Here is a 26,970-nt window from a genome sequence, read left to right as displayed (position 1 = left end):
AAACAAATTTTGAACACTGCACTTGACAAGTTCCATGCATGTCCTACCCGTTCTGTTTTCTTGCAATTAGTTTTTACCCTTTTCAATATTTGAATCTCTTCTAACAAAACATCTCCAGCCCCCTCATCCTGCCACTTTTTGGAAATATTGCCCCAAATGCGAAGTTCGTTTCTCTGGCTTCCTCTCTATTTCAGAGCTTGGTGTTTACGCTTATACCAATACCAGATTCTGCCCTAGCCTAGTGAACCAATGCGTGATATCTAAGAGATTAAGACCGTTTCCAGAAGATGGTTGAGCTGCTGCTCCAACACTGGAAATCGAAGCCCATTCTGCGAGTAGGTTATCTTCTGTCTCTTGTGACCTTAGCTCCAATATGCATACTGCTGGTTTGGGCGTTTTTGGCAGGGGCTGATGTAAGTGCATTACTCAAGGTAATGTATCCCTTTTGATTGTTGCTGTGCCCAAGCCAAGAGATACATAACTGAGTCAGACATCTTAATTCATTTAATTGTATCACTAGCCTAGGCCAGTTGCCATGTCGCCATCCTTCAACACTCCTTGTTAATTGGAGCTCCAAGTATTTGATCGGATCGTTATCCCAACAAGCTGGGGCTAGAGTTTGAAGTATGGTCATTTGCCTGCCTGACAACGCTGAGTGGTGGAACGGAGTGGACACCTCCTTCGTATGGATAAAGGAGTTAGAATTCAACTTATAGGAAGCAGTCTCTGTAAAAGCCAAAAAGGTAAATCCATCCACCCTGTGTTTTTGGACGGCATGCTTGTTAATGGCCTTTTCATTTCCAAGAGATCAATTGGCCTCTAAATTTTCTCTTGTGGAATTGGGTCCCACTTGCATTCCCTTTAAATAAGCCTCAAAATGAACACCTTCTACTTTCTTTGCCTGTTTGTTCAGTTGCTCAACCTCCTTGAAGGAGAAATTTTAGCTGTATGAGTTTTAGCCTGCTGGATAAAATATCTTGGAAGATAAGGAGACTGCCTTGTTTGCCTGTTGTGGAAGTTTTTCCAGGAACAGAAGAGGATGCTTTCTGCTCTGTTAGTTCTGTGGAGCCTCAGTTGGCACAGGGCTATTGCTATTTGTCTTTTTAATTTTTGTGAGGGCTGTCATTTACCAATTACATCAAGGGCTTTTATTTCAGCTGTTAATTGTCTCTTCTGTACTCTGTCTGCTGACATCCCACTGGCTACCCCTCTCATGGTTGCCTTAAAGGTGGCCCATACTTTTGCTTGGGAGGTTTCTGGCTGGTTGTTATGGATCCTGAAGTATGCTTCTATTTCCTCACATAATTATTTTCCAAGGCAGGCCTGTATCTAACCTCCACCATCTGTCTTGCGTTCGGTTTCTTACCTCTCTCTCATGTAAACTTTGTGTGCATGACGCGATACAGTTATAGCTGGGATAGCTGTTTTTGGAATCTAACTCCAAAGTAGGACAAAAACTAGCAGAAAGTCAGTGTGAGGATAGGAGAGGTGCTCTTATGAGTAATTAGAGTAGTTTTCACCCCACAATGATACCTGCATGCATCAGTGAGCCTTAGGTCTGGATTTTTGTGTCTGAGTATTGTGGAATTGGAGCCTATGTTTGGGAATGCCCCTCTGGGTTCTAGGTACAGTCTCGTCCCTGGCCAGAGTAGTCCCTCTCCAAAACACAGTGCCTCTTAACTTCACCCAGTAGCATGTTAGTTCCATTGTTTAAGAACAATTTTTTTTGCCTGTCTTGGACTTACAAATATTGATAAAATTATAGGAGTGGACATGCCATATTAGTTGGAGTTTTACAAAGTGCCTTTTCCCGTGTCTACTGACTATTCCACCTTGCCTACTCAGATGGGCCTTGGTGGGTGTTCTCTGCCCTGTTGGTAATTTTTGTGTCATGTGAAAGGTGTCCTGGTGTAGGTGGCGAGTCTCTTGGAGGAAAGTAACAGATTATGCCTCAGTAAATAGTACCATACTGGTATAAGGCATTTTATGTTGAACTGGATCATTCTGAGCTGTGCCTCTGGAATTATGCAGCAGGGGAGAGTAAAAGCCTTTGGGATGAGAAAACAGGTAAATTATGCTGCGTATATTCGTAGTATTTCATATGTTTTGTCCTTTTTAACACTGGCCATTGGTTGCACCTTATTGCGACCATTATAACACAAATATACCAATAGGCAAAAGAGGTGGCCAATCACGCTTTGAAAGGGCCATCCCCTGCGCAGCAACACGTGTCGTTACGATCTTAGTAACTTTTGTACCGTTTGAGCTAGAAACCATAGTTTTTAGCTAAAGTCAGCAGTTTATGCATCAGCTAATGGATTATGTTGGCAAATGCAGCAAATCTATTATGTGTAAAACGCTGCCTCTGCAAAATTCCAGAGGCCCTGATTTTGAGTGATATAGCAGGTGGCCTGAGTGAGTAGAGTGCGCATTGACGTGGACAAGCGATCGTGTCTGTGTACAGTACCTTTATTTACCCATTAACCAATCTTTTCCTGTAGAAATGTCTCCCTGTTGTACTACTGGTTTTTCTCTCCTCCCTTTTCAGTTCGTGAGACACATGGCAGCATTTCTGGACCTGCCTAATGAAAACTTTTTCTGTATCTCAGTTAGGGTTAGCCCACCAGTCAGTTTCTACCTCCTATGGCCACCAGTGTAGCCCAGCCCATCCCGCGAACTGTTGTGCATCTTGCCATGTGATCAGCTCCCCACTGCTCGTCAGATCTGCCTGGTCTTCTTGAGTTTGTGTGGCTTAGGAATGGACCATGTTCTTAAGGTGCATTAAGCGGATACTCTTTGGCTTCTTTGGTGTCCTCTCTGGTTGGCCTCTTCGGCAATCTGACTGTATTTTATACCAACCTGGTTAAGGTTGTATTTTTGCCTCCTTCTGGCTGCCATATTTCAGGCTTTGTCCGTTGGCGTCCTTGCTTATTTCCGGCAGCTTTTCGGCATATCGGGGAGCAGGTTAGCATCTTTTGCCCTGTCAAATCAAATGTGATTCAGTACAGGTTCCCCAGTTGATTGCTGACTTGGATCTCCTGCAAGAACTGTTACCTTGCATAATTCTTTTCCGAAGTGTTATTGGGGCTAGGTCCTAAAATATCTGCAGCTTCTGTAGAATATTTATGCATTGTGCTAGCTAGTTGCATAATTACCTTTTATTTGAGAGAAGTGGAATTTTAGGTAGGACAGCATGAGGTTAGTCTTTTGTTTGCCTCACATCGTTTGCTTTTCCTCCTGAGAAAAGTCCCTGGATCCTTATATTGTTCATTTAAAAGTGGTTTAAATTTTTCCTGCTTGTCAATGTTTTGCTGTTCCAACACTTAGTTTCCCCCAGTTGTTATTGATCTTCTAGTTTGTTGTCCATCGGGCATACAAGGGAGTCCCAGTTCATAAATATCGCCCTTCATTTCTGCATGCATGATTTGAAGTCTTTTCTGATCATGTTTTCCTTTGCTTTAATTTCTTGGAGAAATTGTCCAGGGCTTTCTACATAATTGCTTTGGGGGGAGGGTCAAGAGGGGGGGGTGGGGAGGGGCGGGGGGGCATGTAGAAAGCTGGCCTGGTCTGTGGTGCTATCACCTTATACCATGTCCAGGTATTCCCTAATAGTGAGGTGTAGACCTGGTCTAGGAAGCCAGGGGTACCTGTGGAGAAGCAGCCAAGACTTATCTAGGAGACATGCAAAGCTTGTGCAATACCACTACTCACACGCAGCACTCACAAACATGAAAGAACCGCACAGTGTTACAATAATAAATTACCTTTATTTTTGTAACACAAATACTAGAACACTCTATAGGCAATACTCCATTAGGAGGTGAGTAAACGCACTATTACATACACATTTAAAGTCAGCGATTAGCATAGAAACCTATAGTAAACAGTAAGTACAACAGCAGAAAATAGTGAAGGCCCTAGGGGAAAACCAAACCATATACTAAGTAAGTGGAATGTGAAGGGCCGTAGGAAGTGGAATCTGTAGAGGGGAGCTGGCACTTGGAACCCCAAAAGTTAAGTACCAGAGGTCCCACCAGGGGAGAGGAGGTAAGTACCTCTTTTTTTTCCCCAAACCCACAGGAGAAATTTGGAAAATGACTGTGCAGGACCCCAGATAAGACTGGGAGAAACCAGATGTAGATCCTGATAGAAGAGGACCTTCAAAAGGAGTGGACCAAGTCCGGTTTGAGTTGGAGTGTCCAGCTGTGGCAGGAGTCACTACCCATCCTTCTGTGGCTGCAGGACCAGGTTGACGGTGGATGAAGGAAGTCAGCAGTGCAGCACAGGAGTTCTAGAAGTCATGCAAGTGACGTCCCACATCGTCAGTCATGATGCAGTCGGTCAGTGGTGCTGGAGAACCACCAACAAGCTTTGGCAAATGCAAGAGTCTTTAAAGAAGGTTTTGCAAGGCTGAAGAGGACCAGCAAGGCCCCGGAGACTCAACCCAAGGAGAGGAGTCCTAGATGACCCTCAGCAGCTGGGAGAGTCCCAAGAAGAGGAGGCAACCCCCAGAGGTGAGCCACTGGCAGCAGGCTCAGGAGTTGCAATGAGGCCCATTCAGCACACCTGGCGAGGAGTCCCACGGTGCTGGAGCAGCAGGCAGGAGACTGCTTTGCAGGAAAGAGTGCTGGAGGCCGGGCCTGAAGATCCCTTGGAGGAGGAGCAAACAAGCCTTGATAGCTGCAAGAGTCGTGGTGCACAGGGGTACTGTCCTGCAAAGAGAGGCAAGGGCTTACCATCTTTCACGTTGGGCAGCTGGTAGAGAGAACAAAGGGGACCACTGCAGACCACCACCTGTGATGCAGGATCCATGCAGATCCTGAAGAGAGAGGATCTGCGCAGCTGGTCATCGTTGCAGTTGATGCCTGGGATGCTGGGGAGTGACTGCTTCACTTCAAGGGAGATTCCTCCTTAACTTCTTGTGCAGGCTGAAGATTCTTTGTCCTCCGAGCATGCAAAGCCAGGGAAATGAAATGTTGGAGTTGCTGGAGGGAGCCGGAGAAATAATGTTGCAGAGCTGCGTTGTCGCTGGAGTTGTAAATTGTCATTTCCTGGAGGGTCCAGTTGCAGTCCTGTTGGCCTGCAGATGAAGTCAACTATGCAGAGGAGTCTTGCTGGAATCTTGCACGTCGAATCTGAAGACCCACCCTGGGGGGAAGGCCCTAAATAGCCCAGCAAGGGGATTGGTCACCTAGCAGGGTGACTACCTATCGGGAGGGGCCTGTGACGTCACCTGCCTGACCTGGCCACTTTGATGCTCCCAGGGGCCTCTGCCCACCTTGGATTCAAGATGGCAGAATCAAGTGGCCACCTGGAGGAGCTCTGGGCAACACCCCTGGGGTGGTGATACAGGGGAGTGGTTACTTTACTTTGTCCAGTTTTGTGCCAGCGCAGGGGCTGGAGGGGTGGGGGAGGTCCCTGGATTGGTGGAAACCGGTTTATGCAAGGAGGGCACCAAATTTGTCCTTCAAAGCATACCTGTGGCTTGGAGAGGCTACCCCTCCCAAGCCCTGTAATGCCTATTTCCAAAGGGAGAGGGTGTTGCCTCCCTCTCCCAGTGGAAATCCTTTGCTCTGCCTTCCTCTGCATGAGCTGGTTAAGTAGCAGGAGGGTGGAAACATGTCTGGTAGGAGCAATGCACTTTTAAGAAGCCCCCAGAGTGCATGGAATCATACAACCAATACTGGCAACTGGGGTATGATTCTGACATGTTTGATACCAATTATGTAGGTGGACACGGATAGTGACCTCTGTCCAGTACATGGGTAAAATGGCTTCCCTGCACTTACAAAGTCCAGGAAAGTAGAGCTTGAGTTTGTAGGGGCACCTCTGCTCATGCAGGGGGTGCCTTCACACACAGGTACCTTCACCCTGTTCCCTGGGCTAGGAGGGACTGCCGTGGGGGTGACTTCCAGTGACCTGTAGTGAAAGGTTGCATGCACCTTTTCATGTAGGCTGCAATTGCAGGCCTGCAGACACATTGTGCATGGACTCTCATGGGTGGCACAATACATGCTGCAGCCCATGTGGAACCCATGGTTCCCCAATGCTGTGGATATCTAGGTACCATATACTCTGGACTTATATGGAGGCCACAGTATGCCAATTGTGGGGTGTGCAAAGTCCTAAGCAATCAAATTTAGAGAGATAGAGCACAGTCACTGGGGTTCTGGTTAGCACGATCCCAGTGAACGCAGTCAAAATACACTGACAGCAGGCAAACAGTGTGGGTAACCATGCCAAAATAAGGGTACTTTCCTACAGGGCACGTTTTGTGAAGCTCACTGGGGTCACTACTAGACACCTGTTGTGCCTGTCCCATCTCTTTAGTGTCAAAGTGAGACCAGAGATGTTTGACATACGAGTCTCCCTTGCTTTGAGCAGTCTGCGTCTTCCAACCTTTCTGCTGCTTTGGTCATGCGGTTAGGGAAGGGGGAATAACCTGAACACTCCCTTTTTGCAGCCATCTTTTCTGAGTGAGATGCTTTTGGTTTTTCAGTGTCGAAGTACGATAATAGCTTTTGAGGCCAAATTCTCCCCCAGGGTTATGGCGTGGTGACTTTGTCAGTAGTCCCTTCCTCACTAAACATCAGACCAGGCTGGTAGCTGTGGTGTTGTGTTGTGTGGCTGAATACATTTCAGGTGATGGTGCAGCCCCCACCTACAGTGGGTCATAGTTCAGTGAGAACCTGGAGTGATGTGGTGCCTGCATCTTACTTCCCCAGTAGTATTCTCACTATGAAGAGTGGGAGAGATAAGTGGTGGGTCCCCTATACCAATCCAGGTTTTAGAATTTGAGCCCCCACCAGACCAGTTTAAATCTTCTCAACTTGGGTGGGGGACAGGAGTGCTCACCACCAGCAATGAGATTCTTAACACGTGACTGCCATCCTATGCAGCAACCGTCCTAGGCGTGGGGTGACAGGGTTTACAGGCTATGAGGCAGCTCTACAGAGCGGCCACCCAACATTTATCTATAACCTCTGGTCCTTCCGCAGACTCAACGGGCTCTCATGGTATGTCCCTGCCCCCCAACCCTTAGTTCTTGATGTCCCCTCAACTCACACTGCAAGAGTGGAGGGCATTCAGAGCAGGCCTTTTCTACAGGTGGGTGATCATTCTAGCTTGCCCTAGCTTGTACCTGTTGGTGCAGATCCTTTGAAAGGCCCATACAAAGGTTGTTCCTGCAACTATGCCCTGTCACCCACTCTTGGGCCTCTGTACTTTGTTGTAGGATGGCCCGCACCCCACTGTCCCAATTTCAGCAGTCACAGGATGGTGTGTGGGGAGTGTGTGGGGGTGGAGAGTGCTACCTGGTCACATCCCTAACGACTTTGTTTTGAACTAAGAGGTTCCTTACCATTTTTTTTTTTTTTCCTGTTTGTCAGAGCTAGTTCTTTTTAATGTTACTTCTGTGGAGAGTACTATAGTCTGATGCAGGCTGTAGAAGCACTACTCGATAAGGAAACAAACCCTTGGTTACTTCTCTTCTTTGCTTACCATGAAATTTACTGTATGCAGCTGTATCTATGCGTCTGCTACATGATAAGCAATGTTAAAATAATAGATTTACAAAACAAAATCCTTTGGAGAGTAAACCAGAATGTGTGCATGGTCTCCTTTCTGAATTCTTGCATCATTGAAGGTTTATAAATTTATCAAGATATCCTGCAGGCTCAAGGGGCAGAACCTTTGTCAACTACTGAGTCTTATATGGAGGATGGAAAACGCAGAACACCTGCTTCTATAATATCTTTCTTTGGAGGGCCTAAGGGGTACATAATTCCTCCTCTGCCTCTTAAAGGAGGACATTCCTGTAGTTGGCTTTTGATTCTGTGTCATCTTGAACTTAGTTGATGTCGAGGTACTAGAGTTTCCACCATTTGAGATACTCTAGCATCCTGGATTGACCTAGGATTTTGTTGCAGGTCAAGATCTTATACTCTGCACTTTGATGTGACACTACAAGTGGCTAGGATAAAGTTCGTCTGCTTCTTTGGAGCAATCACCTTCTCTGGAGCAATCACCATAGGCTGATTATGCACTACTTCCAGTAATGTACTAGTAGTAATCCTTAGGCAGCACAGCTGCTAACTGATGGCACATATCACTCCTACTATGCACACTCGCCAGTTCCTTTTCCTATGTTCCAGCAGGAGTGAGGCCTGAGAAGCACACTATGAAATCTAAAACAGACCTTTCCGGTAGTCAACAGCAGAAAAGGCTATGTGATGAGACCAGGGAAGAGAACTGAATTAAGTACCATATAAGAGGAAAGACCTTGTGGTGTGTGTTCTAGGAAAGATCGTGCTCCTTCAAAACGAAAGGGACTCCTTCCCCGTCCTAAATTTGAGGCATGTTCTTTCTATACTCTAGCCCTTGCACTGACTCACAGCAGATCCTTTTCCCTGAATTTTGGAACAAAGGTCTCTTTCCTGTCTTGAAAATGCTGTGCCAGTCAGCTCTAAAAAGATTTCTCAACTGATTGAGCTCCCTGAATTGTTTTTCATCTGCATTTAAACATAAGACTTTAACTCTTCTGAGCCCTTGGTGCCATTCTGTGAAGCACTGACTGACTGACACACTCATGGCTACTTACTGTCTGTTATGCTGACTGGCAAGTAGGGCAGCAGCGAAGCACCTCCTTCTGTCTTTCTTGGGCACGTTTCTATACCGTGCCTCAGCTATGATTCATAGTCTACATTTCGGTTTCCACATTTCAACTCCAGGGTTTTCTTTGGCCTGCCTCTTTTACGTTTACCTTCTGGGGTGGAGAGCTGTTCTTGTGATGGAGTCTTGTTCTCTTCTAACGATGTGACCTTCCCATCTGTATCTTCTCTTCATAATGATGGTGTCCATTTTCTCTTGCTCACATCTGGTGAGCAGTTCCTGTTTGGAGATGGTTAACTGCCAGAAAATGCGCAAGAATATTCATGTTACCTGTGTGGAAGTCCTGATGAGACCCTTGTGTTGCTTATAACGATCGAAAGGTCGTCATCGTCCAGGATAACAAACCAGCTTGAATTTGGTCACTTTTTTTTTTTAACCAATTTTGACACTTTTTTGTCCTGTCTTTTTTTATTATTATATTATATTATATTATATTTTATATATATAGTGCTCGCGTCGAGGATGTCCCCAAAGTCAGTAGGACGGCTGAGATCCTTGTCCTCGAACTGCCCACTGTAGCGGTCAGGACTAACCTGATGGAGCTGCTTCAGCCTGGGTCTTCCACTACGGAGCTTCTAATCCCATTCAATGAAGCCCTCACTGATGTCCTTCTGGGTACTTGGTCAGACCCAGCACAGGGGCTTTGGTGAACAGGACAATCGGCTGCCCCGAACAACCCTAAATTCCTGTCCCAACACACCACGCCTGAAAGCCTTGTGATTTCAGGCATCCTTTTTTTCCGGCGCATTCCCCTCTGCTCCCCCGGATAAGGAAACAGAGACTGGACCAACTTGGGAAGATGTGTGCTTTCTCTTGTCTGGCGTTGCAGTCAGTGAACAGTGCATGCTTTTTGGGCCTCTATACCGACTCATTGTGGGATATGGTTGTGCAAGTCTTGCTGCAGATCCTGGAGGAGGCCCGGGCTATCATATGCAGCGAAGTTAACTGTTCACTGTGGGCTGGACACGACCCACTCTCTGGGTAGATCGGTTGCATCGACAGTGGCTTTCAGGCACCCCGTCTGGTTGAGGACATCTGGTTTTTCGGGGGATGTCCAACAAACTCTTATGGAGATGCCCTTTGATGGCACCCGTCTCTTCAGAGACAAGACTGACTGTGCTTGAGAGGTTCAAGGAGTCCCAGGCTACAGCTTGGTCCCTTGACATTTAGGCTGTCCCTCCCCTGCAACAGTCTACCTTTCGCCCCTTTCGTGCCCATAGAGGGGGTTCCCTGTCACATCCCTTTCCAAGCCACTGTCACCCACGTTACTCAACCCCTGTAAGGTTGTGAACGCGGAATACCACTGGCTCGTGGGAGAGGGAACCAGAGGTCTGCCCAGTTCACCCTCTCACCTGCTACAGTCTGTCTTCCTAGTCTGTTCCCCCATTTTGGACCAGTTGGACACAGGATTTGCCATCATCTTCCCCACTGGGAATCCATCACAATGACCAGGTGGGTTTTGCAGATCATCCCAAGGGGCTCCTTCCTCCCCTTTGAAACTGACCCTCTGGCAATGCCTCCATTCTTCGTCCGATTACCGTAGGATCATCTGGCAACTTCTCTGCGAGGAAGTTGCGGTTCTCTTGGCCAAGAGAGCCATAGAGAGGGTCCCAGCCCCAGAAGTAGATTACGGTTGTTATTCCCTCTATTGTATGGTGCCCAAAAAAGACAAGGGCTTACATCCTATCCTAGACTTTTGGCCCCTCAATCTCTCACTCAAGAAGTTCAAAATGCTCACTATGGCTCATGTTCTGTATGCCATGGACCCAGGAGATTGCGTGGTAGCTTTGGACTTGCAGGATGCTTACTTTCATATACCTGTCTTGCCTGCCCACAGACACTACTTGCGATTCGTTGTAGGTCACGAGCACTTTCAATTTACTGTGCTTCTCTTTGACCTTACCAGTGCCCCTCGGGTGTTGATGAAAGTGATGGCCGTGGTTGCAGCCCATCTGTGCAGGTTAGGGGGTTTCAGCATTCCACCTAAATCAGCGACTAGCTGTTGAAGGCGGACACGCCCCAGTGATTAGTCTCCCATCTTCAGACTACGGTGAACCTTCTGCACACGCCGAGTGCCCTATAAAGATGTCAGTCACACCTGACTCCCTCTGACACTGCCTTTCATCGGAGCTGCTCTAGACGCAGTGCAGTTTCGGGCCTATTCTCCCGAAAAGCAAGTCCAGGATATTCAAGCTATGATTCCAGTGTTTCAGCTTCTATCCTGGTTTTTGGTGAGAATGACTCAGGCTGCTGGCTCTCATGGCCTCTTGCATCCTTCTTTTGACACATGTCAGATGACACACGCGGGCTCTGCAGTTGGACTTCAAGTTCCAGTGGGCGCGGCATCAGGTTAATGAGGCCGACCTGGTCCAGGTCTTGGTGGGGACTGTGAAAGAGCTGCAGTGGTGGCTTTTGAATCAGGATTGGGTCAACAGCAGACCCTCTCCTTTCCCCAACCAGATATTACAATAGTGACACATCACTTCTGGGATGGGGCGGTCACCTGGGAAGAATGGATATCAGAGGTGTTTTGTATCAGGCAGAGTCAGGATTCCTCATCAGTCTTCTGGAGCTCTAGGTGACCAGGCTTGCATTGAAAGCATTCCTTCCCTCTGTCAAAGGGAAAGTGGTGCAGGTGTTCACGGACAACACTACCGCCATGTGGTACTGCAACAAACGGGGTGAAGTGGGATCCTTGACCTTTTGTCAAAAGGCTCTGCACCTCTGGATGTGGCTGGCCCATCAGGGCATTACCCTTGTGGTTCAACATCTGGCAGGCTCTTAGCGTCAGAGCAGACAAACTCAGCCGTCGATGTATAGTTGGTCACGAATTATGCCTCCATGTGGAGGGTGGCGCAAGGTCTTTCAGCAGTGGGGAGAGCCTTGGTTATATCGGTTTGCCTCCGCAGAGAAAGCGTAATGTCAGCTCTTTTGTGCGTTGGAGTTTCCAAGGTGGCACTCGCTCAACAACGCTTTTCATCTCAAGTGGAACTCTGGCCTGTTTTACACCTTCCCGCATATGCCACTTCTGTCCAGAGTTCTGAAGAAGGTCAAGAATGACTGGGCCCAAGTAATCCTTGTGGCTCTGGACTGGGCGCGGAGAGTCTGGTATTCAGAGCTACTGAGCATGGCCACAGATCCTCCAGTCAGACTGCCCCTTCAGGAGGATCTTCTGCCACAGCAACAGGGAACGGTCCTCAACCCGAACCTGTCCAATCTTTGCCTTCATGCATGGAGATTGAGCGACGGCAGTTGACAGCTTTTGACCTTCTGCCCAGTCTTTGATGTTATATTGGCAGCCAGGCGTCCCTCCATGAAAACGGTATACGCCTGTCTGCATACGTTTGTGGCATGTGTACCAGCAAGTCTGTTGATCCCCCTCTCTCTGAGGATCCCCTCTCTCTCTGAGGTTGTTTTGTTCATCCTTTCTTTAGCCCAGCATGACTCTGCTTTGGGCACCCTTTAAAGGTTACTTAGTGGCTATCTCAGCCTTTCTTAGATTGCCAGACCAACCTTTTCAAATCTCCTATTGTTGGTAAATTCCTTAAGGGACGTACACATTTGTTTCCTCCCACTCCGTTTATTATGCCTCATTGGGACCTCAGTCTGGTCCTCACTTACTTGATGTGTGCCCCTTTTGGGCTGTTAGACAATTGCCCTATTGCAGCTCCTTACTCAAAACTGCATTTCTTTTTGCCATCACCTCAGCTTGCAGAGTGAGTGAGCTGGAAGCTCCTTCTAAAACCCCAATTTTGTCTGTTTACACTGACAAAGTGGTGCTTTGTACACGGGCCTCCTGCCTTCCAAGATTGTTACACCTTTTCTTGTAGGCCGGTCTATCACTTTGCATACTTTTTACGCATCCCCCACATCCTTCTCATGAGGAGGAGAGACTCCACCTTCTGGATCCAAAAAGAAAGTTGGCGTTCTACCTTAATCGTACTAAAGGTCCCCGTTCTGCAGGATTAGCCCTTTTCAATCTTAAAAGGTCCCGAATCGTAGATCTGCACAGTGGCAAAGTTCCTTTTTTTTTGGCGGGCAAACACATCATAGTGCTAAGAAAGAAACTGACAGCACAATTGGGAGGTTTTGTGTGGCTCCAGCCACTGCTTGGGGGGGGAAGAACTGGGTCAGCATGGAGCTACACAGTGCCACCTACCGGCGCGCAGGGGCTATATTGAAAAATCTTCCAGATGCAGTCTGGTGCTTGGGTGTATTTTATAGACGAGGAATCTGCAGATACGTAAAGTAACCACCTGAAAGAGCTTTATGAAAAGTAGATTACTTGTTTGTGTATGTGAAATTGTGGCCTACTGAGAATTGGGACCTATTTGGGCCAGCCTACACCTTTCTAATGGCTTTCCTTGAAACCGAGGTTCTTATTTATTATTCCTAGCACTTAGAACACACCAGTTCCCCTTTCATACTGATGCTGCCATTAACTTAATTGTGTGCTTCCACCAGCAGAAAATTTGGCCATGATGGTACATATTGCAATACTGATCCCAATTGAAAATGCCACCTGTGGATCCCTGTAATGAATGTAAGCCCACTCTTTCTATCAGTGTAGGAATTTGCCTCTGTATGCACTATTTCAAAGTAAGGAATAGTATGCACAGAGTCCAAGGGTTCCCCTTAGAGGTAAGATAGTGGCAAAAAGAGATAATACTAATGCTCTATTTTGTGGTAGTGTGGTCGAGCAGTAGGCTTATCAAAGGAGTAGTGTTAAGTATTTGTTGTACATACACACAGGCAATAAATGAGGAACACACACTCAGACAATTCCAGGCCAATAGGTTTTTGTATAGAAAAATATCTTTTCTTAGTTTATTTTAAGAACCACAGTTTCAAATTCTACATGTAATACTTTGCATTAAAAGTATTGCAGGTAAGTACTTTAGGAACTTTGAATAATCACAATAGCATATATACTTTTCAAATAAAACACATATAGCTATTTTAAAACTAGACACTTAGTGCAATTTTCACAGTTCCTAGGGGAGGTAAGTAATTGTTAGTTCTTGCAGGTAAGTAAACCACCTACGGGGTTCAAGTTTGGGTCCAAGGTAGCCCACCGTTGGGGGTTCAGAGCAACCCCAAAGTTACCACACCAGCAGCTCAGGGCCGGTCAGGTGCAGAGTTCAAAGTGGTGCCCAAAACGCATAGGCTTCAATGGAGAAGAGGGTGCCCCGAGTCCAGTCTGCCAGCAGGTAAGTACCTGCGTCTTAGGAGGGCAGACCAGGAGGGTTTTGTAGGGCACTGGGGGGGGTGGGGGGGGGGCTATGACACAAGTCCACACAGAAAGTACACCCTCAGCAGCGCGGGGGCGGCCGGGTGCAGTATGCAAACAAGCGTCGGGTTTGTAATAGGAATCAATGGGAGACCAAGGTGTCTCTTCAGCGATTGCAGGCAGGCAAGGGGGGGGCTCCTCGGGGTAGCCACCACCTGGGCAAGGGAGAGGGCCTCCTGGGGGTCACTCCTGCACTGGAGTTCCGATCCTTCAGGTCCTGGGGGCTGCGGGTGCAGGGTCTTTTCCAGGCGTCGGGATCTGAGAGCCAGGCAGTCGCGGTCAGGGGGAGCCTCGGGATTCCCTCTGCAGGTGTCGCTGTGGGGGTCAGGGGGGGACAACTTTGGTTACTCACAGTCTGAGTCGCCGGGGAGTCCTCCCTGAAGTGTTGTTTCTCCACAAGTCGAGCCGGGGGCGTTGGGTGCAGAGTTGCAAGTCTCACGCTTCTGGCGGGAATTGCAGGGGTCTTTAAATTGCTTCTTTGGAAACAAAGTTGCAGTCTTGGGTGAACAGGGCCGCTGTTCTCGGGAGTTTCTTGGTCCTTTTAGAGCAGGGCAGTCCTCTGAGGATTCAGAGGTCGCTGGTCCTGGGGAAAGCGTAGCTGGAGCAGTTTTCTTCCGAAGGGGGGGGGGGGGGGGGGGGGCAGACAGGCCGGTAGGGCTGGGGCCAAAGCAGTTGGTGTCTCCGTCTTCTGTGCAGGGTTTTTCAGCTCAGCAGTTCTCTTATTCTTAGGTTGCAGGAATCTGAGTTCCTAGGTTCAGGGGAGCCCCTAAATACAGAATTTAGGGGGGTGTTTAGGTCAGGGAGGGCAGTAGCCAGTGGCTACTAGCCCTGAGGGTGGCTGCACCATCTTTGTGCCTCCTCCCAAGGGGAGGGGGGTCACATTCCTATCGCTATTGGGGGGATTCTCCATCTGCAAGATGGAGGATTCCTAAAAGTCAGTCACTTCAGCTCAGGTTGCCTTAGGGGCTGTCCTGACTGGTCAGTGTCTCCTCCTTGTTTTTCTCATTATCTCCTCCAGCCTTGCCGCCAAAAGTGGGGCCGTGGCCGGAGGGGGCGGGCAACTCCACTAGCTGGAATGCCCTGTGGCGCTGTAACAAAGGGGGTGAGCCTTTGAGGCTTACCGCCAGGTGTTACAGCTCCTGCAAGGGGGAGGTGATAAGCATCTCCACCCAGTGCAGGCTTTGTTACTAGCCACAGAGTGACAAAGGCACTCTCTCCATGTGGCCAGCAACATGTCTCGAGTGTGGTAGGCTGCTAAAACCAGTCAGCCTACACAGGTAGCTGGTTAAGGTTTCAGGGGGCACCTCTAAGGTGCCCGCTGGGGTGTATTTTACAATAAAATGTACACTGGCATCAGTGTGCATTTATTGTGCTGAGAAGTTTGATACCAAACTTCCCAGTTTTCAGTGTAGCCATTATGGTGCTGTGGAGTTCGTGTTTGACAGACTCCCAGACCATATACTCTTATGGCTACCCTGCGCTTACAATGTCTAAGGTTTTGCTTAGACACTGTAGGGCCACAGTGCTCATGCACTGGTGCCCTCACCTATGGTATAGTGCACCCTGCCTTAGGGCTGTAAGGCCTGCTAGAGGGGTGACTTATCTATACTGCATAGGCAGTGTGAGGCTGGCATGGCACCCTGAGGGGAGTGCCATGTCGACTTACTTGTTTTGTCCTCAGCAGCACACACAAGCTGGCAAGCAGTGTATCTGTGCTGAGTGAGGGGTCCCCAGGGTGGCATAAGATATGCTGCAGCCCTTAGAGACCTTCCCTGGCATCAGGGCCCTTGGTACCAGGGGTACCAGTTACAAGGGACTTACCTGGATGCCAGGGTGTGCCAATTGTGTATACAAAAGTACAGGTTAGGGAAAGAACGCTGGAGCCTGGTTAGCAGGCCTCAGCACACTTTCAATTCAAAACATAGCATCAGCAAAGGCAAAAAGTCAGGGGGTAACCATGCCAAGGAGGCATTTCCTTACCCCCCTTCTTCCCCTCCCCCCCAAAAAAACGAAAGAGGATGAGACTAACCTTTCCCAAGAGAGGCTTCATTTTCTAAGTGGAAGAACCTGGAAAGGCCATCTGCATTGGCATGGGCAGTCCCAGTTTTGGATTTTCACCTTTCATTTGCATCAGCCATCTGAGAGGTCTGTGGTCAGTTTGAACTACAAAGTGAGTACCAAAGAGGTATGGTCTCAGCTTCTTCAGGGACCAAACCACGGCAAAGGCCTCCCTCTCAATGGCACTCCAACGCTGCTCCCTGGGGAGTAACCTCCTGCTAATGAAAGCAACAGGCTGGTCAAGGCCATCATCATTTGTTTGGGACAAAACTGCCCCTATTCCATGTTCAGAGGCATCTGTCTGCACAATGAACTGCTTGGAGTAATCTGGAGCTTTTAGAACTTGTTTCAGGGTGTCAAAGGCCTGTTGACATTCTACAGTCCAGTTTACCTTCTTGGGCATTTTCTTGGAGGTAAGTTCTGTGAGGGCTGTCACTATGGATCCATATCCCTTCACAAACCTCCTATAGTACCCAGTCAAGCCAAGGAATGCCCTGACTTGAGTCTGGGTTTTTGGAGCTGCCCAGTCCGGAATAGTCTGGATCTTAGGCTGGAGTGGCTGAACTTGGCCTCCACCTACAAGGTGTCCCAAGTAAACCACAGTTCCCTGCCCTACCTGGCATTTGGATGCCTTGATAGAGAGGCCTGCTGATTGCAGAGCCTTCAAAACCTTCTTCAGGTGGACCAGGTGATCCTGCCAGTTGGAGCTAAAGACAGCAATATCGTCAAGGTAAGCTGCACTAAAGGACTCCAAGCCAGTAAGGACTTGATTCACCAACCTTTGGAAGGTGGCAGGGGCATTCTTTAAACCAAAGGGCATAACAGTAAACTGATAATGCCCACCAGGTGTGGAGAATGCTGTCTTTTCTTTTGCTCCAGGTGTCATTTTGATTTGCCAGTACCCTGCTGTTAAGTTAAAGCTACTTAAGAATTTGGCAGCACCTAATTTATCTATCAGTTCATCAGCCCTTGGAATGGGATGGGCATCTGTCTTGGTGACAGAATTAAGTCCTCTGTAGTCCACACAAAACCGCATCTCTCTCTTTCCATCTTTGGTGTGATGTTTGGGGACTAAGACCACTGGGCTGGCCCAGGGGCTGTCAGAGTGCTCAATGACTCCCAATTCCAGCATCTTGTGGACTTCCACCTTGATGCTTTCCTTAACTTGGTCAGACTGTCTGGAAAATTTTGTTTTTGCAGGCATGCTGTCTCCTGTGTCCACATCATGGGTACACAGGTGTGTCTGACCAGGGGTTAGGGAAAAGAGCTCAGCAAACTGTTGCAGGACCTTCCTACAATCAGATTGCTGTTGGCTAGAGAGGGTGTCTGAATAGATCACTCCATCAACTGAGCCATCCTTAGGGTTTGATGAGAGGAGATCAGGGAGAGGTTCACTCTCAGCTTCCTGGTCCTCATCTGTTACCATCAACAGATTCACATCAGCCTTATCATGGAAGAGCTTTAGGCGGTTCACATGGATCACCCTCTTGGGGCTCCCGTTAGTGCCTAGGTCCACCAGGTAGGTGACCTGACTCCTCTTCTCTAGTACTGGGTAGGGGCCACTCCATCTGTCCTGAAGTGCCCTGGGAGCCACAGGCTCCAAAACCCAGACTTTCTGCCCCGGTTGAAATTCAACCATTGCAGCCTTTTGGTCATACCAAAACTTCTGGAGCTGTTGGCTGGCCTCAAGGTTTTTACTTGCCTTTTCCATGTACTCTGCCATCCTTGAACGTAGGCCAAGTACATAGTCCACTATGTCTTGTTTAGGCTCATGAAGAGATCTCTCCCAGCCTTCTTTAACAAGAGCTAGTGGTCCCCTTACAGGGTGGCCAAACAGAAGTTCAAAGGGTGAGAACCCTACTCCCTTCTGAGGCACCTCTCTGTAAGCGAAAAGCAGACATGGCAAGAGGACATCCCATCTCCTTTTGAGTTTTTCAGGGAGCCCCATGATCATGCCTTTTAATGTCTTGTTGAATCTCTCAACAAGGCCATTAGTTTGTGGATGATAGGGTGTAGTGAATTTATAAGTCACTCCACACTCATTCCACATGTGTTTCAGGTATGCTGACATGAAGTTGGTACCTCTGTCAGACACCACCTCCTTAGGGAAGCCCACTCTGGTAAAGATACCAATGAGGGCCTTGGCTACTGCAGGGGCAGTAGTCAACCTAAGGGGAATAACTTCAGGGTATCTAGTAGCATGATCCACTACTACTAGTATGTACATGTTCCCTGAGGCTGTGGGAGGTTCAAGTGGACCCACTATGTCCACACCCACTCTTTCAAAGGGGACCCCCACCACTGGAAGTGGAATGAGGGGGGCCTTTGGATGTCCACCTGTCTTACCACTGGCTTGACAGGTGGTACAGGAGACACAAAACTCCTTAACTTTCTGGGACATGTTGGGCCAGTAGAAGTGGTTGACTAGTCTCTCCCACGTCTTGGTTTGTCCCAAATGCCCAGCAAGAGCAATATCATGGGCTAAGGTCAGAATGAACTCTCTGAACTCCTGAGGCACTACCACTCTCCTAGTGGCACCAGGCTTGGGATCTCTTGCCTCCGTGTACAGGAGTCCATATTCCCAATAGACCCTATGTGTTCCAGTTGTCTTGCCATTGGACTCTTCAGCAGCTTGCTGCCTAAGGCCTTCAAGAGAGGGACAGGTTTCTTGCCCCTTACACAACTGCTCCCTGGAGGGTCCCCCTGGGCCTAAGAGCTCAACCTGATAAGGCTCCAACTCCATAGGCTCAGTTCCCTCAGAGGGCAGAACTTCTTCCTGAGAAGAGAGGTTCTCTTTTTGTTGTTGTGTTGCAGCTGGTTTCCCAGTTGTCTTTCCTTTTCTCTTGGTAGGCTGGGCCCTTTTCCAGACTCCAGCTCTACTTTTTCACCCTGAGCCTTGCACTGTGCCCTTGTCTTGACACACACCAGTTCAGGGATACCCAGCATGGCTGCATGGGTTTTCAGTTCTACCTCAGCCCATGCTGAGGACTCCAGGTCATTTCCAAGCAAACAGTCTACTGGAATATTCGAGGAGACCACCACCTGTTTCAGGCCATTGACCCCTCCCCACTCTAAAGTTACCATAGCCATGGGATGTACTTTAGTTTGATTGTCACCATTGGTGACTGGATAAGTTTGTCCAGCCAGGTATTAACCAGGGGAAACCAGTTTCTCTGTCACCATGGTCACACTGGCACCTGTATCCCTCAGGCCTTCTACACTTGTCCCATTAAGAGCTGCTGCCTGTATTTTTGCATATTAGGAGGCCAGGCAGCCAGTGTGGCTAAATCCACCCCACCCTCAGACTAATGTAGCTTCAGTGTGACACCTGATTTGCTCTGGGCACACTGTTGATCCCACTTGGAGACTAGCCATTCCAGTGTTAGCTGGAGTGGAGTTAGAAGTGGTACTTTTCTTGGGACAGGCCTGGTCTCCAGTTTGGTGTCCAGGCTGATTACAGCTATGACACCAGGCCTTTTTGGGATCAAAGTTTTTACCCTTGTACCCAAAATTGGTTTGTGAATAGGCTCTGGGCCCACCCTCCTGTGCAGGTTTTTGGGGGCCTGTAGAAGACTCTACTATTTTTGTTTTTGGATGTCTCCACACCTTTCCCCTGGGGAGGCTTTGTGACCCCTTTCTTTTGGTCACCCCCTGTGGAAGTCTTGGTCACCCTAGTCTTGACCCAGTCGTCCGCCTTATTTCCCAATTATTGGGTAGAAATTGGTCCTAGGTCTACCAGATGCTGATGCAGTTTATCATTGAAACAATTACTTAACAGGTGTTCTTTCACAAATAAATTGTACAGCCCATCATAATCATTTACACCACTGCCTTGAATCCAACCATCCAGTGTTTTCACTGAGTAGTCCACAAAATCAACCCAGGTCTGGCTTGAGGATTTTTGAGCCCCCCTGAATCTAATTCTATACTCCTCAATGGAGAATCCAAAGCCCTCAATCAGGGTTCCCTTCATAAGGTCATAAGATTCTGCATCTTTTCCAGAGTGTGTGAGGAGTCTATCCCTAGACTTTCCAGTGAACATTTCCCAAAGGAGAGCACCCCAGTGAGTTCTGGTTACACAAGCCCTCTCAAAAGCTGTGAACCATTTGGTGATGTCATCACCATCTTCATATTTAGTTACAATCCCTTTGCGGATTTTCAACATGTCAGGAGAATCTCTGACCCTATTTATGTTGCTGCCACCATTGATGGGACCTAGGCCCATCTCTTGTCTTTCCCTTTCTATGGCTAGGATCTGTCTTTCCAAAGCCAATCTTTTGGCCATCCTGGCTAACTGGATGTCCTCTTCACTGAGGCTATCCTCAGTGATTTCAGAGGTGTTGGCCCCTCCTGTGAGGGAAGCAACATCTCTGACTATCACATTTGGAATCCGGGATTGAGTGTCCCTGGGTTCCCTAATTAGGACTGGAAGGTGGGAATTCTCCTCCAAGTCACTATCATCCTCTGGGTTGTCATCCTCAGAGGGGTTGGATTTTTCAAACTCTGCCAAAAGCTCCTGGAGCTGTAGTTTGGAGGGTCTTGAGCCAATTGTGATTTTCTTTAGTTTGCAGAGTGACCTTAGCTCCCTCATCTTAAGATGGAGGTAAGGTGTGAGGTCGAGTTCCTCCACATTCACTTCTGCACCAGGCATTATGTTTCTAAAAGTTGGAATACTTTTTAAGAATCTAAAACTAGTTCTAGAATCTAATTCAAACTTTCACAAAACTTTTAAACTCTAAAAGAAATACTAAACAGGGACTAACACAAGGCCCCAGCAGGACTTTTAAGAATTTAGAAAAATAGTTCAAATTGCAAAAATCCATTTCTAATGACAATTTTTTGAATTTGTCGTGTGATCAGGTATTGGCTGAGTAGTCCAGCAAATGCAAAGTCTTGTACCCCACCGCTGACCCACCAATGTAGGAAGTTGCCTCTGTATGCACTATTTCAAAGTAAGGAATAGTATGCACAGAGTCCAAGGGTTCCCCTTAGAGGTAAGATAGTGGCAAAAAGAGATAATACTAATGCTCTATTTTGTGGTAGTGTGGTCGAGCAGTAGGCTTATCAAAGGAGTAGTGTTAAGCATTTGTTGTACATACACACAGGCAATAAATGAGGAACACACACTCAGACAATTCCAGGCCAATAGGTTTTTGTATAGAAAAATATCTTTTCTTAGTTTATTTTAAGAACCACAGGTTCAAATTCTACATGTAATACTTTGCATGAAAGGTATTGCAGGTAAGTACTTTAGGAACTTTGAATAATCACAATAGCATATATACTTTTCAAATAAAACACATATAGCTATTTTAAAACTAGACAGTGCAATTTTCACAGTTCCTAGGGGAGGTAAGTAATTGTTAGTTCTTGCAGGTAAGTAAACCACCTACGGGGTTCAAGTTTGGGTCCAAGGTAGCCCACCGTTGGGGGTTCAGAGCAACCCCAAAGTTACCACACCAGCAGCTCAGGGCCGGTCAGGTGCAGAGTTCAAAGTGGTGCCCAAAATGCATAGGCTTCAATGGAGAAGGGGGTGTCCCGGTTCCAGTCTGCCAGCAGGTAAGTACCCGTGTCTTCGGAGGGCAGACCAGGGGGGTCACTCCTGCACTGGAGTTCCAATCCTTCAGGTCCTGGGGGCTGCAGGTGCAGGGTCTTTTCCAGGCGTCGGGATCTGAGAGTCAGGCAGTCGCGGTCAGGGGGAGCCTCTGGATTCCCTCTGCAGGCGTCGCTGTGGGGGCTCAGGGGGGACAACTTTGGTTACTCACAGTCTCAGAGTCGCTGGGGAGTCCTCCCTGAAGTGTTGTTTCTCCACAAGTCGAGCCGGGGGCATCGGGTGCAGAGGTGCAAGTCTCGCGCTTCTGGCGGGAATTGCAGGGGTCTTTAAATTGCTTCTTTGGAAACAAAGTTGCAGTCTTGGGTGAACAGGGCCGCTGTTCACGGGAGTTTCTTGGTCCTTTTAGAGCAGGGCAGTCCTCTGAGGATTCAGAGGTCGCTGGTCCTGGGGAAAGCGTTGCAGGAGCAGTTTTCTTCCGAAGGGGGGAGACAGGCCGGTAGGGCTGGGGCCAAAGCAGTTGGTGTCTCCGTCTTCTGTGCAGGGTTTTTCAGCTCAGCAGTCCTCTTCTTCTTAGGTTGCAGGAATCTGAGTTCCTAGGTTCAGGGGAGCCCCTAAATACAGAATTTAGGGGTGTGTTTAGATCAGGGAGGGCAGTAGCCAATGGCTACTAGCCTTGAGGGTGGCTACACCCTGTTTGTGCCTCCTCCCAAGGGGAGGGGGTCACATTCCTATCCCTATTATGGAGGATTCCTAAAAGTCAGTCACTTCAGCTCAGGTTGCCTTAGGGGCTGTCCTGACTGGTCAGTGACTCCTCCTTGTTTTTCTCATCTCCTCCGGCCTTGCCGCCAAAAGTGGGGCTGTGGCCGGAGGGGGCGGGCAACTCCACTAGCTGGAATGCCCTGTGGCGCTGTAACAAAGAGGGTGAGCCTTTGAGGCTCACCGCCAGGTGTTACAGCTCCTGCAAGGGGGAGGTGATAAGCATCTCCACCCAGTGCAGGCTTTGTTACTAGCCACAGAGTGACAAAGGCACTCTCTCCATGTGGCCAGCAACATGTCTCGAGTGTGGTAGGCTGCTAAAACCAGTCAGCCTACACAGGTAGTTGGTTAAGGTTTCAGGGGGCACCTCTAAGGTGCCCTCTGGGGTGTATTTTACAATACAATGTACACTGGCATCAGTGTGCATTTATTGTGCTGAGAAGTTTGATACCAAACTTCCCAGTTTTTGGTGTAGCCATTATGGTGCTGTGGAGTTCGTGTTTGACAGACTCCCAGGCCATATACTCTTATGGCTACCCTGCGCTTACAATGTCTAAGGTTTTGCTTACACTGTAGGGGCACAGTGCTCATGCACTGGTGCCTTCACCTATGGTATAGTGCACCCTGCCTTAGGGCTGTAAGGCCTGCTAGAGGGGTGACTTATCTATACTGCATAGGCAGTGTGAGGCTGGCATGGCACCCTGAGGGGAGTGCCATGTCGACTTACTCGTTTTGTCCTCACCAGCACACACAAGCTGGCAAGCAGTGTGTCTGTGCTGAGTGAGGGGTCGCCAGGGTGGCATAAGATATGCTGCAGCCCTTAGACCTTCCCTGGCATCAGGGCCCTTTGTACCAGGGGTACCAGTTACAAGGGACTTACCTGGATGCCAGGGTGTGCCAATTGTGTATACAAAAGTACAGGTTAGGGAAAGAACACTGGTGCTGGGGCCTGGTTAGCAGGCCTCAGCACACTTTCAATTCAAAACATAGCATCAGCAAAGGCAAAACGTCAGGGGGTAACCATGCCAAGGAGTCATTTCCTTACAATCAGTCTTCAATGAAAGCAGAGGGATTTGCTGGGGGCCCTTTTTTTTTTTTTTTTTTTTTTTTTTATTTTTTATTTTTAAATAATCATTAGAGGGGAAAACACATAATGAATATAAGCACTGGTCCTTCATCGAAAAGCATTGCAAAAGTCTGTCAATGTCCGCACCACCTCAGGAGTGCAAAACAGTAAAATGTCCTTTTTCCACATGGTACAGTTCCATCCAGGACATTCCTCTATTCACCATTGCTATGTACTCTTCATTATGATTTAGTCATATGAATGGTCCCTAGCATTAAAGAACATGAATGATCCTTAATGGTCCCAGGCGGTAAAGAACATTTAATGTGATTGTCCCCATGGGTTAATGGCCTAATGCAGGACGAAGTACTAATGGCACCAGCTATTCAATGATACCAGATTGACCCAAGTATAGTAAAAGTATTCCTAGCTTCAATGAACCTTAATGGCTACCGGCCTCGACATTAGTGACGGCAGACAGTTATGAACATCATTGTGTTAAAGGGTAGTCTCAGTGGCCCCAGACAATAAAGACCATTAATATTTTTGCCAGCTGATAATGAACATTAAAGTTCCCATGCAACAATGTAGCTTCTTGCCTACCATAAGTACTAGGCATTGTTGTGCCTTGTAAAAGCAGCACTAGCTTATGTCCAGACCCTACGAGACCTGAATGCCTTCCTCCTAATAGACTTCCAAAAAAGGCTTTCAACTCAGTCGATTGGTCCTTCCTGTTCCAGTGTACTCGACTACATGGCATTGTGGAAGTGAGAACAGATGCACCATACTGCTCTTCTTGGAGGTGTTGAACATTGGGGCGACATGAGGATCACCATGCTAAGATTTGTTTGGGATGGGGGAAATCATCTACACTCCTCCTATGAACCGTGACATCAGTTTGCGTAATACAATACAGTTTCACAAATTTCTGTAACTTTGCCATTTCCTCTCCTATCACACATGAGCCCAGACCACCCTGCTGGATTGCAGCCCACTCGAAGCCAAACTTTTGATGGGTTGCCTCCGCAAAGAAGCAGTATTGCCACCTGTTGGTTAGCAATGCTTTAGATGCAGTGGTATCCCTCCGGAAGCGGTAGGAGGGTTGGTTGAGTCCACTAGAGGATAAAGACTGCTGAGATGCCCTATGGCTCCCAGGGAATTCGTTATCTCCTCCAGAATGCAATTAATCCAGTTCCATTACTTTTGCACTTTACACCCTGATGTTTATGGAAGGCAGGTATGTTGTCTCAACTAACCTGTCTCCGGTGCACCCAAGCAGGTGCAGACTTTTACAATATGGTATGGACCTGTTCCTGAACACTGGGCTTCAAGCAGGACTTTGGGAAGACTTTATGCCACATTTTGGGCTGTACCTCCGAAAATGGGGTTGCTTGGCATTATGGAGGAATTAGTGACCCCTAAACAACACCCCCCCCCCCCCCCCACAACCCCCCCCCCAAGCAGATAACAGTGGGAGTAGCCACAATGGTGAGCAAACACGTCATTGCCCGCAATTGGAAATTCCCTTTACCCCAAACCTTGACAGTGGCGAGTGGGTGTAGACTGGTGTGCCAAGATTGAAGGACCAATATATCTTGCCAGGGGCTATCCACTGAAACATGACAATATTTGCGGCAAGTAGTGGTGGTACTATTGGCTGGAGACCGGTGACTGAAGGGGGCAGGCTATCAATTTGACCCACCATAGTTACTGTGGTGAAATATGTGAAGGTATTTTTTTGTTTTTCATTTTCTTAGGTGGATCTTCTTCAACGTATGCCCCATCCTATTACCATGTGCAGCCTAAGCAGAGTTCTGCAGGTGAGGGAAAGAAAACCGATCTTGAGATGTACGGAGGAAAGGCATCTGCTACACCTATGCATTGCAGCACACCTGCTGGTGGTAAGTGTTGTAGAAAGGCTAGTCTAACCTAGATGTTAATTGACTAAACTTTTAAACTTTCCTTGATACCCTCTAGACTAACCTGCTACTCGTGAACACAGTACTTTAGGTTGTTGGGTCATTCAGTTAAATTGCTTGAATCTTGTTTTCTGAGTTATACAGCAGTATATCTTAAATGAATTGCATTGGCCAGTGCGGCAAAGGAAAGCTCAGGTCCTGCCACACAACCCAATGTTCTTCATTCGATAACCTGGCTCCTAAGCACCTGAACTTTGGACAGCTGACGCTAAGGAGTGCAACATATATTGCGCTGTCCCTTAAGTCAATATCACTCAAAACCAAGAATTCCTTGCCAAAGATCTCCAGGTCCTTCTCTGAGCAAACACACCAAAAGGTATATCAAAGAAAATATTTTTTGTGTGTATATGTTTATATATGTGTCTGTGTGTGTGTGTGTGTGTGTGTGTGTGTGTGTGTGTGTGTGTGTGTGTGTATATATATATATATATATATATGTATATGTGTGTGTGTGTGTATATAAAACACCAACGTTGCCAGACATCTGAGGCTGCTAATTCAGTAGCAGTCCAGGCGTGGACCTAGCCATCCACAAATTATTGCCAACAATCCTCCTGTTACATGCAGAGTTTTCCCGGACACCAAATGGAGGTCCCAAAAACTTTTATTCACCAATGCTTCCTCCCAGAACAACGCGTTTCAGCTGTAGCCTTGATCACGTAACAATTGAGTGTCTCACAAACCCACTATATACCACACCCAGCATACACACAAGGACACAAAATAAAAGGACTATCAGGTCACCCAACTAGCCCAAGTGTGCAAATATCAGCACCATCTTTGAATGTCTAGAATGGCCCATAAGCTATACCAAAGTTGATTTTACAATTACAAAATTATCCATATTATTTGCTCTTTGTGCATATATTCATTGAATCTCTATTTAATCATTCAAATAGCTTACATATTGCATATAAAATAATAAATATTACATATTAAATACTGTTAATAACCCAAATGGTCCAGAGCAGTTTTCTACCTTCATTACATATTTTGGATATTAATATTTAATACCATATAGTTCAAAATATTTTTTTGAAAACATAATATACACTTAATAACGTTCTATTCCTAAAATATCCACATTACTCTCCATGACCTAATTAATTATAATCATTTGACTGACATCCATATTAAATATTTAAATATTTTAAATGCTGTAAGTATCAAAGGATAATTCGAATATACCTTGACAGCCCTATATTAATATTCAAAACAATTCCTATCCATGTGTGCAAATGTCTCTTACTACCTACCACTAATCAAAACACCTCCCACACTGTCACATCTATCACAAAAACTTTTTATATAAAAACACCACAAAGATAAACTATGATTAGAGTAACTGACAAATATAAATATATATACACATGTCCAGCAGCTTCAATTAACCTAAATGCACGTTCATCTCCTCACTTGAATTTAAACCCCCCAAGGCTCAGGGTTCCGAGTCTAATAATCAGTTTTGATTCCAAAATCCAAATTTTTCTCTCTATTACCTCCCCTGATACTGGGTTTAATCTGATCAATGACTGCAAAACTCAACAACTTCTCATCCCCATTATGTTTATCATGAAAATGCCTTGCCACTGGGTAT

General features: G+C 47.3%; 1 protein-coding gene across 2 annotated transcripts in view; it reads left to right on the top strand.

The window, feature by feature from the left end:
* ATAD2 (ATPase family AAA domain containing 2) overlaps positions 1-26,970 on the top strand; it is a 198,502-nt gene that overhangs the window by 134,746 nt on the left and 36,786 nt on the right. For both annotated transcript variants that reach the window (XM_069220705.1, XM_069220706.1), the window contains exon 24: positions 25,152-25,295. In XM_069220705.1, the coding sequence (XP_069076806.1) occupies positions 25,152-25,295 (144 nt within the window). The remainder of the gene's footprint in view (positions 1-25,151; positions 25,296-26,970) is intronic.

This window comes from Pleurodeles waltl, chromosome 2_2 (genome assembly GCF_031143425.1).
Source record: "Pleurodeles waltl isolate 20211129_DDA chromosome 2_2, aPleWal1.hap1.20221129, whole genome shotgun sequence".
Taxonomy (NCBI): domain Eukaryota; kingdom Metazoa; phylum Chordata; class Amphibia; order Caudata; family Salamandridae; genus Pleurodeles; species Pleurodeles waltl.
The sequence above is the reverse complement of the archived record's forward strand: the minus strand, read 5'-3'. Positions and strand labels throughout refer to the sequence as shown.